Source organism: Panthera pardus, unplaced genomic scaffold (assembly GCF_024362965.1).
Source record: "Panthera pardus isolate Hobbes unplaced genomic scaffold, ASM2436296v1 HiC_scaffold_20, whole genome shotgun sequence".
NCBI classification, from domain to species: Eukaryota; Metazoa; Chordata; class Mammalia; order Carnivora; family Felidae; genus Panthera; species Panthera pardus.
Genome location: NW_026526766.1, coordinates 6,168,491 through 6,183,513, shown reverse-complemented (window position 1 = coordinate 6,183,513; position 15,023 = coordinate 6,168,491). Strand labels below are relative to the sequence as shown.

Below are 15,023 nucleotides of genomic sequence, written 5' to 3'. Positions count from 1 at the left end.
CCTCCACCAGTCTGGTCCTGTTTCCTCACTAAGAAAGTAAGAATAAACATCACACCAGTATTACCCACCTTGAAGATTTGCTGTGGAACTAAATCAAGTCATATATTTGAAAATGTTTTGTAAACCTTAAATATACAGAAGAGTGTAGCCAGGGAATTAGATTCTAAAGTTAGCAAGTAAAGTTAAAACCGAGTGCACGCTCTGCCTGTGTCAAAAATAGACATTAAAAAATTAAAAAAGAAAAGGGGGGGGGTGCTGTGTGGGTGCCTCAGTCTGTTAAGTGTCCGACTTCAGCTCAGGTCATGATCTCATGGTTGGTGGGTTTGAGCCCCATGTTGGACCCTGTGCTGACAGCTCAGAGCCTGGGGCCTGCTTCAGATTCTGTGTGTGTGTGTGTGTGTGTGTGTGTGTGTGTGTGTGTCTGCCCCTCCCCCACTCACGCTCTGACTCTCTGTCTCTCTGAAAAATAAATAAACATTAAAAACTTTAAAAAAACAGAGTGCAAGAAAATTACTTGGAAGTTTGTGCTCTCACTTAGAAGGCACAGAACAAAGACCTCTGAAGGGGAGCTAGGACGAACACATTCTCAGTAAAATTGCCGGTGTAACTGCTGCACTGTAACCTATTTTCATTTTCTCTCTTTCTCTGCCAAGTGCATAACCGAATACAAGTCAGATGAAAGTATGACGCAACTGTATTATTCTTCTACAGTTTTATTTTGGTAAGTCAAGAAACTTCTCTGGGTCTCTTTGTCCAATGGTGTAGTTCAGCTGGATCAGGGTTTCATCCAATTTTCATTTGACACATATTTTCAGAGTTTACTATTCCTGGTGTGTGCCAGGCTGCTGTGCTGGACGTGGGGGTGGGGGTGGGGGACGCCAGGAAGGAGACACAGTCTGACCACAAGAGGCCAGTGAGTGGTGCGGCAATTTCAACTGTGATTTGAGGAATCCTGGGTTCTTTGATCACCTTCTGGGGAATGCAGTGAATGTTTAAAAAAATTATGTAAAAGTTACATATTTTGTTACGAATACCAGCTACAATGCTACATCTGATACGCATTAAGTTACTTTGTTTCCTCCTTTGCTGTTTATTGTTACTTTTTCATGCAACATTGTTTTAAACCTGGGTTAACGAATTTTTTTAATTTAAAAAATGTGGAAAAATGAAAAGTGAACAAAAGGGGCAGACAATGAGAAGTCTTTCATTTTGGACCCCCCCACCCTTCGCCTTCTCTACACACACTCCATCCCCATTGACGCCGTCCTCCTATTCAGAGGTAACCACTGGGTCAGGACTCAAAAAGAAACAGTTGTTAGGGTGATCCCTGGGGTCCAAAAGTTAAACATCCAACTAGAGAGACTCTAAGGCCCGTCCCAGATCTAAAATTATGTCCAATTCTTTTGTGGCATATACTCTACCGAAGGGTGCAAAAAAAGAGACAGCCTTGCCTTGTCTAACATTGTGGTTGGTAAAGGGATAGATGAATACAAATTGAATTCTTAATTACACGCTAGATTTGGAAACCCGAAGGAAAGAGGACGCGGCTCAGGCACTTTCAAGGCGGGTGGTTTATTCACGGATCGAATAAAGGCCCCCTCTAGGCTGTAAACCCCATGAGGGCAGGAACTCCACCGCCAGCTTTCACTGCAGAGCCTGGCACGCAACAGCGGCTCACTAGGCCAAGGACCCCACGGCCCAGCACGGGGAACGGTTGGGGTGGGTGGGCTGGCCAGCAGGGAAGGTCACGTGACTATCGCGCCCCTGCAAATCTCCCCCCCCACCCACCTTTTCCCCGAGTTGCAGCGCCAGGCCCGGCCCACAAGCCTCACCAATCCGCGAAGGGAGTCAAATTTGGCTTAAGGCCGGGCGAGAGGCGTGTTCCGCGATTCGCGTCGCCCCGCAACTGGGTCTCGCCCCGTTCGGCCCACTTTCCCCTGAGTCTCAGGCGGTAGTCCCGCCCACCCGGCCCCAACAACGTGGTGCACATTGCAAGTGGGAGGTGCAGAGGGGCCAGAAGGGGGCAGAGGCGCATGCGTGTTGACGCAGCGCGGCGGCCGCTCGTGAAGATAGGGGCGGAGCTTCAGAAAGAAGAGCGACGGCGGGGCGGGGGGAAGTAGGGAGAAGTCTCCAAGGCGCGTGCGCGCGGCAAGCCTTCCCCGGCCCGACCCACGCGGCGCGGCGTGGTGACGCCCGTGCGGCCCGAGGAAGGGGTGGGGCCGGGCCGGGGCGGGCCTCCGCGCTCCTCCCGCCCCCTCTCCATCCCGACTCTCCCTCCCCCTACCTCCCCCACACTGGGCCCCGTCAGCCCAAGGGTTCCTTCGTCGCTTAGCTGCGCGTCGGCCCGGCCCGGCCCGGCCCGGCCAGCGGGCAGATGCTCCGAGCTGCCGCTGCCGACGCCGCCGACTCGGCCGGTGGCGGTGTGGGAGGCGGGCGTCCGGCCCCGGGCCGCTGAGTGTGACGGACGGGGCCGGGGGCCGCCGGGCGCCGCGGCGTCGGCGGCTCCGCGCGGACCATGTATTTCCTGAGCGGCTGGCCCAAGAGGCTGCTGTGCCCTCTGGGGAGCCCGGCCGAGGCGCCTATCCACGTTCAGTCCGACCCCCAGAGGACTTTCTTCGCCGTGCTGGCCCCGGTCCGCCTCAGCATCTGGTACAGCCGCGTAAGTAGAGCCGCCCGCCGCCTCTCGCCGCTCCCTCCCCGGCGTCCCGGCGCGGTCCCGCCCTCAACTTCCACCCGGCGTCCCGCGCCCCTGCCCCTCGGCGCCGGGCCCGTTCGGCCGGGGCTCGGGGGGCAGAGGCGGCGGCGGCGGCCGCCGAAAATCCGTGCGCCTCCCCGCGTCGGACCGGCGGCCGCGCGCCGCGCACACCCCGCGCGCTCCCTTGGCCGAGCCCGGACTTGCCCTCCGCTCCCTTCCCCCATTCCCCGAGGAGCAAATTTGTTTAAACTTTCCGCAAATAGCAGTCTGGGCGCCGTGCGCTCCCGGCCCGCCCCTGCTTTCAAGGCCGCGGTTCTGGAGTCAGGGAGAGCCTGTTGGGCTTCACCCAGTGCCAGACTTGGCAGGCCTGTGAGAACTTTCTTCTAGCAGCCGCAGCCAGGATTCCTTCGTTTTTGACCGAAGGTCTGCTCGTCCCACGCGTCGCTTCACCCCAGCATCTCCTCCCCGCCTCGCTGCTGCCCGGGACTCTCGGTAGAGAATTGCAGGGGGAGGTTGGCAGGAGCGGAAGTTGAACTCCGCTGTGCCCGCGCTGCGCCCGGGCATTTAACACCTGGAAGTCATGAGGTTTGGGAAAAGCATGAAACTGAGTTCTGTGTGTGCTTTCTGCGAGCCCTGGTTTGTTTTTTTTTTTTTTCCTGGTTCTCGTGTCACTACTGAGTAGGTAAGAGAAAAGAACTTCACCGAACTTAAGTGGTGGGTGGGCTACTCCCTTTTTTCCGCGAACGCTGCTCTTAGGTCAGGCTCTAAAAGCTACAGAAGGGAAAAAAAAAAAAAATGTTTGTTGCTGGTGGTTTGTCCCCCAAAGAGGGCAGTACTTCCCGACGTCAGAGTGCAGTTTGTGTCTTTTGATAGCTGACTTGACCGCGTGGAAATAGGTTATGACCTTGGTTGTATTAGATCCGTGTGGCGTTACTGGCTTTAGTTGAGTTAAAACCCTCAGATGTCTGGCTGGCCGTGTGAATACTTGAAAAGTCCTGTCTACTCTCACAGCCCTGGTGAAAGTGATGATGGGACTGAGGTGTTTCCGGTAGCTTCTTTATAGGACTGTCATAGTTAGGCTGTAAGGCGAAACTGTTCGCCGTTGAGTTGGGGCCCATGTACGTTGTAAGTAAATATCAAAACCGAAGAGGTGGTTATGTAACCGGCAGCGTGACTCTTGTGTCTGGTGCTTGATGTCCTTTTTGAATATGGGCATTGTATATCATTTGGTGTTTAAATGAGATGCTACCTCACTTACAGTGTGTATGGCAGTGGAGTAATTTTTATTTGCTTGTGTGTATATAATCCTCTTGAAAGTTCATGCAGAAGAAATAATTAGAACTTGAATTTTCACTCGTCTTCCGAATTTGGAATGCATTTCACCTTGATGGAACAGCCTCAAATTTAACTGTCCCTGAAAGGGTAGACTTAAGTTTCGACAGTCCCCAACTTACTACGAGGGATGAATGGACCCGAAGCCTGCAGGTTACTTCATTGCTCTGTGAAAGAAACAAAAATGTGCGTCAGTTTTCTTAGGGATATTAAGAACATCTGTTAGGGCGCCTGAGTGGCTCGTCACTTGAGCGTCGGACTTCGGCTGGGGTCATGATCTCGCGAGCCCCACGTCTTGCTCTCTTCTGTCAGCACAGAGACCCCTTCAGATCCTCTGCCCCCTACTCTTTGCCTCTCCCCCGCTTGTGCTCTCTCAAAAATAAATAAAAAAAGAAAACTAATACCTGCTTTTTTTGCCTTTGGAGTTAGACACTGTGTAAAATAGGCAGTCACGGAATTTAAAGCTGCTGGTGACTCCTACCTTTAAACTTCCATCCTACACACAGCTGCTTTCTTACAGAAGTCCTGGGGTCACTACCAATAAGATCCCGTGTGTGGGGTTAGGGCATATGAGGTGAAATGAGATGCCTGAGTGGAGGCTGCGTGTTACTGTAGGTCCAGGAATGGTTAATCTTGGTCTCTGGCATCAGCTTCATCACTTGAAGAGTCACGTATTGGATCAGATGCTCTGAAGGTCTGTGATTAGATGGCTGGGTTAATGGGGAGCCGGTGCCAGACTCCTGCTTTCAAGTCTCCTCCTCTTGGAATATGCCTTTTTTCACTGTGTGAAAGCTTTTTTTTTTTTTTTTTTTTGCTTTGTTTTTTTAATTTCTAAACTTACTGAAACTATGTAAGTTAAAATCAATTTAGGTTAACAAATTTCTTTTAAAAGTGAAAACACCTCTAGCTAAATTGAGGAACTATCAGTATTCAATTTAGAATGAATTGGTTTAAAATGTTTGCATGAGGGGCGCCAGAGTGGCTCAATCGGTTAGGCTTCCGACTTCGGCCCAGGTCATGATCTCATCACAGTTGTGAGTTCGAGCCCCGTGTCGGGCTCTGTGCTGACAGCTCGGAGCCTGGAGCTTGCTTCTTATTCTCTGTCTCTCCACAACCCCCCCCCCCACCCCCTCCCGTCTATCTCTCTGCTCACGCTCTCTCTTTCTCTCAAGAGTAAATAAACATTAAAAAACTTTTAAAAAAGTAAAACGTGTGCTTGAAAACACGAGAGCTTTGATATTGGAAAGCTCCCGTACATACATGTAACTTTAGAGAATAAAGTGAACACTGAAGATGGAAATGTGGGGTTGAGGTCTTAAAAGCTGCTTGAGGGCATTTGAGATGGGAAGACATGCACAGAGAGATCAGGATGTATAACATGATTTGCTTATTTGAAATTTTGTTAGGCCTCTCTCAGTCACTTAGGAGGGATGCATTTTTGAAAAGAGAAAACTAGCCTGTGGAAAGTATCCGTGCATTTAAAAGCCTAAGCTCTGTGTGTGTGTTTAATGTCCAAAAAGAATTGCTATGTTTAAAATATTGTTTAGTCATGAGACTATGGAAACATTAAATAAAATTCCTAAGAATAACTTGTGTACGTTTTATGGGTCTTCTAGTGAACTTTTTTGTACCTGCTGTAGTTACTATTATGTACTCTAAGCGTCTGTTTGTAGTATCAGTGTCAGCCAGACCTCTTTAAAATTCTTCCCTAACTCCAAATTTGAGAAATAAGTGCTGTTTGGTTGTTTATGAACAAAAGACTTTCTTCAAATACTCGCTTTGCTTTTTTATTTCATTTTTAGTGTGAAGGTATAACTCGTTTCATTGTAACATGTTGATACAAATTTGTTTTCTCTACTTTGTGATTCTACTTAGGAGTTCTAAAAACTGCTCAAGAGTTTGCAACAGGGGTCATCCATAGATTTTGCAACCCAAAAAAGGGTGCTCAAAAAAAAAAACAGTTTAGTACGTGTGTGTTAGGTTGGGGTGGCAGAGGTATGATCAATGGAGCAGTTGATGATGTATTTCTGCTAAGGGCATTGAAAAAGGACTAGTTTCGGGGCGCCTGGATGGCTCAGTCGGTCATGATCTCACGGTTTGTGAGTTCGAGCCCCGCGTCGGGCTCTGTGCTGACGGCTCGGAGCCTGGAGCCTGTTTCAGATTCTGTGTCTCTCTCTCTCTCTGCTCCTCCTCTGTTCATGCTCTGTCTCTCTCTGTCTCAAAAATAAATAAACGTTAAAAAAAAATAAAAAAAGAAAAAGGGCTGGTTTCAGCTTTGGGATTGAAGCTGCTGTTTAAACCGTGTTATGATTTATGACTGACAGGGTGTTTTGTGAGATCGTGTTTTGAACTGTGCTAGAGGGCCTAGAATGATTCCTCTAATGCACTGCTTAACTCTGAATACAAAAGTCTACATACGTGAACCACAGAATGATACCTTAGAATGCTGTAATTTTAAGTTAGTTTTATGTCAATTTTGGGGTCATTATTTTATATATGTAAATTACCTTTGGAAGTATTTTTGAGCACCTTGTGTGAAAGATAGCATTAATAGGCAGTATAGGAAACGGATGAAGGGGTATGTTATACGTAACAAAACACCCATGCAAAGGCGTTAATATGTTAAATGTGTTAATAAAAATGAAAATTTTGTGATTTATTGCTGTGAAGTTTGCTAAAAAAAAAAAAAGCTGAAATAGATACTTACTTGGCTTATGAAATAAAATGCGTGTCTTTGAGTAACCCTGACTACAACCTTATGTTCTTGTTGGTGTATGCTAATAACAGAGAACAAGGAGATGTTTAAAGAAGCCAAGTTGTAGGATTAGGTATATGGTTAACTGTGGACCTCAGGAGAGCCATTTAGTTTGTACCTATATTTTCCCACTCTCCCATTTCATACCTTGTCAACTCTGTTCTATCACTGATTGCCTCCAGAGAGCTTTTTTTTTTAATTGAAAAAAAATTTTTTTAATTCATTTTTGAGAGACCTTGTGAGTGGTGGAGAGGCAGAGAGAGGGGGAGAGAGAATCCCAAGCAGGCTCCTCACTGTCAGCGCAGAGCCCGATGCCTGGGTTTGATCTCACAAGTGGGATCCTGACCTGAGCCGAAACCAAGAGTCAGACGCTTAACGGACTGAGCCACCCGGGCGCCCCTGGAGAGCCTTTCTCACAAACTCACTGCTTGGAAGTCTTTTAGGGTTCACTGTTGGTTACAGAATGAAGTTCAAACTCTTAGTTTGTTATCAGAGACAGTCCCCTCTTAGAATGATCACTTGCCCCATCTCTGCCTATCAGAATATTATCCATCCTTTAGCTTCTGTTGAAATTCTGCTTTCTCTGAGTCATTCTTTATTTACCATAACAAGATGTGTTCATTTTTTTTGATGAACTAATGTTTGCAAGTTTTTGCACACGTTTTATTTATCCATTTAGATAATAAGTTTCTGGAGGGCAGAAATGATCTTTTGTACTATACATAATGCCTGTACAAAGCATATGCTTAATAAGTATTTTTATTTTTTAAATGTTTACTTATTTGAGAGAGAACCAGTGGGGGAGGAGCAGAGGAAGAGGGAGAGACAATCCCAAGCAGCGTCTTGTCTGTCAGGGCAGAAGCCTGACGCAGGGCTCGAACTCACAAACCATAAGATCGTGACCTGAGCTGAAATCAAGAGTTGGACACTTAACCAACTGAGCCACCCAGGTGCCCCTAATAAGTATTTTGAAACTAAGTTGATGAATTTAGGGTATCCTATGCATAGCACAGAATGTTTTAAAGGTTATTTAATAAGGGGAAGATTTAAAAATGTTGACATGTAGTTTAAAAAAAAATGGTAGTATTAAATTACAAGTTAAATTTAGAAAAAGTTATTTTAGATAGGGTTATTTAGGTGAAAGTGAATTAAATACTTTATTATACACAGTTTGGTTATATTAGAAAAGTAGTACTTGTTATTCACAGTAGCCAAGATATGAAAACAACCTAAGTCAACCTAAGTGTCTGTCAGTGGATGAATGGATAAAGAAGATGTGATATATATCCACAATGGAATGTTACTCAGCCACCAGCAAGAAAGATAATCTTGCCATTTGCAACAACATGGATGGACCTTGAAGGCATTGTCCTAATCTTCGGTGTTCTCACTATGAGAAAAGTGCTAACTATGTGATGCAGGTGTTGGCTAACACTACGGTGGTGATCATTTTGTGAGATATAAGTGTATCAAACAGCCTGTACATCTTAAACTTATGCAGTGTTGTGTGTCAGTTATATCTCAGTAAAGCTAGGGGAAAAGGGAAGAAGTGGTACGTGGTAAAGGGTCCTCTGTAGTTTACCAAAACGTAAGCTATTGTGCGGTCTCATAACCAATTGAACTGGTTCCCAGTCTGTGTTTATATTGGAAGTGACCTGTGGAAAGGAAAGTCCCATAAAACAGTAGTATAAACATTTAAATAAGGACATTTCACCCATCCTCGGATGCTTGTTAAGCATTGATTTGATGCATATGACAGGGAAACATTCATTCTGAGTTTGTGGACTAGGTGCTTTACATCATAGGAAGCAGCGTTTCTTGAATTTAGGTCCTTCACATGCCTAATTCATGATTTTTGCCCTGTCCTTATAGTACTTCTCCAATCTAACTTTTAATTCTCTTTTAAAGTAATTTATATCTTTACTATAAATGGAAAGCCAGCACCACTTGGATAAATACAGTGTTACTGTATGAGGGAATAGAATGAAAACGATGTTATGAAAATTTAGGTTCCTGCCAAAGGCTCTTGCCCTTTTCTTAAAAGGAGGAGTTAGCAGCTACGCGAGAGGTGTTGAGAAGTAAACCAGCACAGGACAGGGGCACCTGGGTGGCTCAGTCCTTTAAGCATCTGAGTTGGGCTCAGGTCATGATCTCACTGTCAGAACCTGGAGTCTGCTTCAGTTTCTGTGTCTCCCCCTCTCTCTGCCCCTCGCCTGCTCACACTCTGTCTCTTTCTCAAAAATAAACAAACACACAAAAAAAGATCAGTAGCACCTGTCACAGATATCCTCTTTAAATCAAAAGGATTGAAGAAAAGTTGGAAAAATTATTTTCTTACACTGTGATTAAAAAAGTGTCACCTATATGGGAAATACTGCATTAAAGCATTCTGTTTACTGCTAAATATGCAATTTATCAAATTAGATATCATATATAGATATCATATTAGAGTGAATAAACTTAAAATTTAAAAGTATTTAAGACCAGTCTAGAATTCACACTTGCCACAAAGTGACAGTTACTTAATTAAAAATACTTTATTTGCTAGCAAGCGTCGGTTGGAATCAAGGTATCTTGGTTTCTTTTAAGTTCATTCTAATTGCTTCATTTTGAGTTGCTATCCCAAACCCGTCTCCCCAAGTGATTTGCCTTAGATCCATAATAAAGCATACATAAGTTTACATGTGAAAATTTGAATATTATTGTAGGTGTACAGTAGAATTTGCTGTGGTTTAATTTTCTAACAGCTTTATTGAGATGTATGAAAGTATTGTAAAGGTACAGTGACTTTTAGTAAATTTATAGAGTTGTGAAACGTCATCACAATCTAGTTTTAGGACATTTACAGCAACCCCAAGAAGTATTATGCCCATTTGCATTTAACTTGTGTTCATATTCCAGCCCCAGGGAACCATTGGCCTTTTTGGCCCTGTAGATTTGACTTTTGAAAGTTTCATGTGAAGGAAACCATACAACATGCAGTCTCTTGTGTCTGGCTGTTACTTAGCATAATGTTTTTGTGGTGCTCCTTTTTATAGCCAAATATTATTCCATTGTGTGGCTTATACCACATTTTAAAAATCCATTTACCAGCTAATGGATATTTGGTTGTTTCTGTTTCATTATGGATAATGCTGCTATAAACAACTGTATGCATATCTTTGCAAGGATGCGTATTATCATTTCTTATAGGGAGATAGGAATGGAACTGCTAGGTCATCTGGTACGTTGATGTTTAGCTTTTTAGGAAACTGCCAAACTGTTCCACAGTAGCGTTAAGTAGCATTTTACATCATCCCCACTAGCAAAGCATGAAGGTTTCTGTTTCACCACATCCTTCTCAACACTTGGTTATTGTAATTCCTTTTTATTACCGCTATTTTAGTGGGTTTGTAGTGGTATCTCATTGTGACTTTAATTTGTACTTTCCTAATGACTGACAGTGTTTAGCATCTTTTCATGTGCTTATTAGCCATTTGTATACCATATTTGGTGAAATATCTATTCAAACCCTTTGCCCTCCTTTTTTTAAATTAAGAAAAAAAATTTTTTAATGTTCATTTATTATTGAGACACAGAGTGTGAGCAGGGGAGGGGCAGAGAGAGAGGGAGACACAGAATCTGAAGCAGCCTCCAGGCTCTGAGCTGTCAGCACAGAGCCTGATGCAGGGGCTGTAGCATACAAACAGAGAGATCATGACCTGAGCCGAAGTCAGATGCTTAACCCACTGAGCCACCCAGGCGCCCTGCCCTCCTTTTTTTTTTTTTTTTTTTTTTTTTTTTTTTTAATTGGAATGTTTTACCTAACAACCTTGAGTTGTAAGGGTTCCTTATATAATTTGGATTTTCAGTTTCTTAGTGGTGTCTTTTGGAGAATAAAAGCTTAATTTTGATGAAGTCTAGTTTGTTTTTCTTTTTTTTCTTCTGTGAATCATGCTTTTTGTATCTTGAAAAACCTTTGGCCAATCCAAGGTCACAGCATCTTATGTTTCCTTTTATAAGTTTTATAATTTGACCTCTTATATGTAAGTCTGTTACCAATTTTGAGTTGATTTTTTGTAAAGACCAAAGTTGTTTTTTTTTTTTTTTTTTTTAAACATACATATCCGGTTGTCTTAGCACAATTTGTTCGAAAAACTCTTCACTGTTGAATTGCATTGGCACCTTTGTCAAACATCAGTTGACTATAACAGTAAGGGGTGATTTCTGTATTTTCTGTTGTTTTCATTCATTGATATGTCTATTATGCAAGCATCACACTGAAGCTTTATAGCAAATTTAGAAATTGGGTGGTAAAAGCCCTACTTTGTTTTCAAAATTATTTTGCCTATTCTAGATCCTTTGCATTTCTGTATAAATTTTAGGATTATCTTGTCAGTTTCTAAAAAAAAAAAAAAAAAAAAAAAAAGAAAAAGAAAAAAACCCATAAAAACGAAACACAAAAAACAAACCAAAACAAAGACCAGGATTTTCAGGGGATTGCACTAAGTTTGTAGATCAACAGAGAGAATTGCCATCTCATTGGTATAGTATATTCCAGTCTATGAACATGCAGTGTCTTTCTATTTATTTAGGTTTTAAGAATGTTCTCTTAGCAGCGTTTTGTAGTTTTCAGTGTACAGGTCTTTCACTTTTGTTAAATTTATTCCTACGTATTTTTATTTATGTTTTAAGATGCTCTCATAAATGTAATTGTTAATTTCATTTTCAGATTATTACAAGTATATAGATGTAAAATTGATTTTTGTATATTGCTGTTTTGCAACCTTGCCAAAACTTGTTTTATTCTCATAGTTTTTTATAGTTAGAAATAATAAATTCAGCAAAATTGAAAGACACAAAATCAACATGCAAAAATCAGTTGCATTTCTATGCTATAACAATGAATATCCAAAAGTGAAATTGAGAAAACCATTTTATTTACAATGGTATCAAAAAAATTAAATAATTAGAATTAAACTTAACTGAGGAGGCAAAAGACTTATATGCTGAAAACTACAAAACCATTGCTGAAAAAAATTAGAGATGCAAATAATGAAAAGACATCCCATGTTCACAGATTAAGATACCAGTACTACCCACAGCAATCTACAGCTTTAGTGCAATCCCAATGGTATTTTTTTTTTTTTTCAGAAATAGAAAAATCCATCCTAAAATTAAGATGGAATCTTAAGTGATTCTCCTCATTGGTCTAGGTAAAATTTTAGCAATTTGTAGATCTTTTCAGTGAGCCAACTTCTGGTTTTACCGATCTTCTATTGGTCTGTTAATTTTGTGTTTCCTGTTTTTTTATTTGTGCACTGATTTTTAAATTATTTTCTTTGGGTTTGGTGTTGTAGGTTCTCTGGGTTCGGACAAATGTATATTTGCAAATATCTGTGATTGTAATGTCATGCAGAATGTTTTCCTTGTCCTAAAAATCCCTGTACTCTACCTATTCATCTCCCCTCCACCCCATAGCATTTGATGTGCATCAAATTTTGTTCTCAATTCAGTTCTTAAAATTTAATCATTTCTAAAATTAAATAATTTCTTTGGATCATGGATTATTTAGAAGTATGTGGTTTAATTTCCAAATATTTAAGGATTTCGCATACTCTTTGTTATTGGTTCTAACTTAATTCCATTGTGGTTGAGGACTCTACTTTGAATAATTTTACTCCTTTAAGATTATTATGGGTTACCATATGCTTTGTGTTAGAACATGTTTGATGTGTACTTGTAAAGAATATGTATTCTGTTACTGGCAGAGAGTTCTGTAAATGGTAGGTTAAATTGGTTGACATGGTTCAAGTCTTCTGTATCCTTGTTAATGTTCAGTCTAGCAGTATCAGTTATTGAGAGTAGAGATTGAAATCTCCAACTCTGGTTGAATTGTTTTCTCTTTCAATGCTTTTGATTTTTGCTCATGTATTTTTGGGCTGTGTTGCTTAGGTTTATGGTCATATTTGTCTTTTGCATTGACGTGCACGCACGTGTGTGTGTTTGTTTAAATCATGAGTTCTCTCCCCACTAATGTTTGTTTTCATAGAGTGTATTTTACTGTATATTAATATTGCCACTACAGTTCTCTTATGGTTTACCACTTGTGTGACATACTGTTTGCTACCCTTTTACGTGCACAAAATAATTACATCTTTGAGTCTGAAGTATGTCTTGTATGGACAGCATATATTTAGATTTTGCTTTTTTGTTGTTATTTCCCAAATCTAATCTGATGATCCCTGCCATTTGATTGGAGTGTTTAGTCCAGCTACATATAATTATTGATATGGTTGGATTTATATCATTTTGGTGTTTTGTTTAATATGTCCTTTGTTACTCCTTTTTTTTTTTTTTTTTTAAGTTTATTTATTTATTTTGAGAGAGAGGGAGGATCCCAAGCAGGGGCTCAATCTCACGAACCATATGAACTGAGCCAATGTCAAGAGTCAGATGATTACCTGAGCCACCCTTGGCCTCTGATTTCTTAACTATACTTTTTTGAATTATTTTACTAACAGTTTCTCTAGTGATTACAATGTGTATCTTCTTACAGTATATTTGGGGTTACTACTGATATAATTCTGATAAAATACAGCAGTTTTTTTCAGCCTCTTTTTTTATTCTCATGCCTTTAAAATTTTTTATTTTATTTTTTTTTTACGAAGTTTATTGTCAAATTGGTTTCCATACAACACCCAGTGCTCATCCCAAAAGGTGCCCTCCTCAATACCCATCACCCACCCTCCCCTCCCTCCCACCCCCCATCAACCCTCAGTTTGTTCTCAGTTTTTAAGAGTCTCTTATGCTTTGGCTCTCTCCCACTCTAACCTCTTTTTTTTTTTCCTTCCCCTCCCCCATGGGTTTCTGTTAAGTTTCTCAGAATCCACATAAGAGTGAAACCATATGGTATCTGTCTTTCTCTGTATGGCTTGTTTCACTTAGCATAACACTCTCCATTTCCATCCACGTTGCTACAGAGGGCCGTATTTCATTCTTTCTCATTGCCACGTAGTACTCCATTGTGTATATAAACCACAATTTCTTTATCCATTCATCAGTTGATGGACATTTAGGCTCTTTCCATAATTTGGCTATTGTTGAGAGTGCTGCTCTAAACATTGGGGTACAAGTGCCCCTATGCATCAGTACTCCTATATCCCTTGGGTAAATTCCTAGCAGTGCTATCGCTGGGTCATAGGGTAGGTCTATTTTTAATTTTCTGAGGAACCTCCACACTGCTTTCCAGAGCGGCTGCACCAATTTGCATTCCCACCAACAGTGCAAGAGGGTTCCCGTTTCTCCACATCCTCTCCAGCATCTATAGTCTCCTGATTTGTTCATTTTGGCCACTCTGACTGGCGTGAGGTGATATCTGAGTGTGGTTTTGATTTGTATTTCCCTGATAAGGAGCAACGTTGAGCATCTTTTCATGTGCCTGTTGGCCGTCCTAAAAATTTTTTTGAGTATAGTTGACGTTACATTAGTTTCCGGTGTACAACACAGAGATTCAACATTTCTATACAGTATCCTATGCTCACCCCAGGTGTAGCTACCATAAAACCCTATTATAATATCATTGACTCTGTTCCCTATGCTGTACCTTTTATCCTTGTGACTTATCTATAACTGGATTTACTTTCATTTTTTTAATGTGGTAGAATGTGCGTAACAAATTTACCTTTTTAATAATTTTTAAATGTATAGCTCTTTGGCTTTTTAAAATTTATTTTGAGAGAGAGTGTGCACACAGGCATGCACTGGACAGGGGCAGACAGAATCCCAAGCAGGCTCTGCACTGTCAGTGCAGAGCCCGATGCAGGGCTCGAACTCACGAACCATGAGATCATGCCGTGAGCTGAAGTTGGATGCTTAACCAGCTGAGCCACCCAGGTACCCCTAGTTCTGTGGCTTTAAGTGCATTCACATTGTTATGCAACCATCACCATCCATTTCCAGAACATTTTTCATCTTCCCAAATTGAAACTCCATACCCAGTAAACAATAATCCCCAATTCTGCCTTGTTGCCTTGCTTGGCAGCCTCCATTCTATTTCCCGTCTCTGTGAATACTACTCTCGTGGAAACAAAATATTTGTCCTTTAGTGATAAACTTATTTCACTTGGCATGTGCTCAGGATTCTCTTATGTTATAGTATGTACCAAAATTTGCTGCTTTTTTTAGGCTGATAAATACTCCAGTGTGTGTATATATAATATTTTGTTTATTCATTCATTGCTGGACACTTGGGTTGCTTCC

General features: G+C 41.8%; 1 protein-coding gene and 1 long non-coding RNA gene across 4 annotated transcripts in view; one reads left to right on the top strand and one right to left on the bottom strand.

Moving 5' to 3' along the window:
• Nucleotides 1-697: 697 nt before the first annotated feature.
• LOC128778545 (uncharacterized) lies at nucleotides 698-1,936 on the bottom strand. The gene is made up of 2 exons (XR_008424113.1): nucleotides 1,833-1,936; nucleotides 698-972 (listed from the first exon to the last, which is right to left on the bottom strand). It is a non-coding gene; the product is annotated as an uncharacterized LOC128778545 (long non-coding RNA).
• A 308-nt stretch (nucleotides 1,937-2,244) lies between these two features.
• RIC1 (RIC1 homolog, RAB6A GEF complex partner 1) overlaps nucleotides 2,245-15,023 on the top strand; it is a 142,201-nt gene continuing 129,422 nt past the window's right edge. For 2 of the 3 annotated variants that reach the window (XR_002084198.2, XM_019463737.2), the window contains exon 1: nucleotides 2,246-2,659. Coding sequence is in view for 2 of the 3 variants with exons in the window: in XM_019463737.2 (XP_019319282.2) it covers nucleotides 2,516-2,659 (144 nt within the window). In the remaining variant the exon portion in view is untranslated. Of the gene's footprint in view, nucleotides 2,660-15,023 lie in introns of all 3 variants that reach the window. The other variant, XM_019463738.2, reaches the window with a different exon arrangement.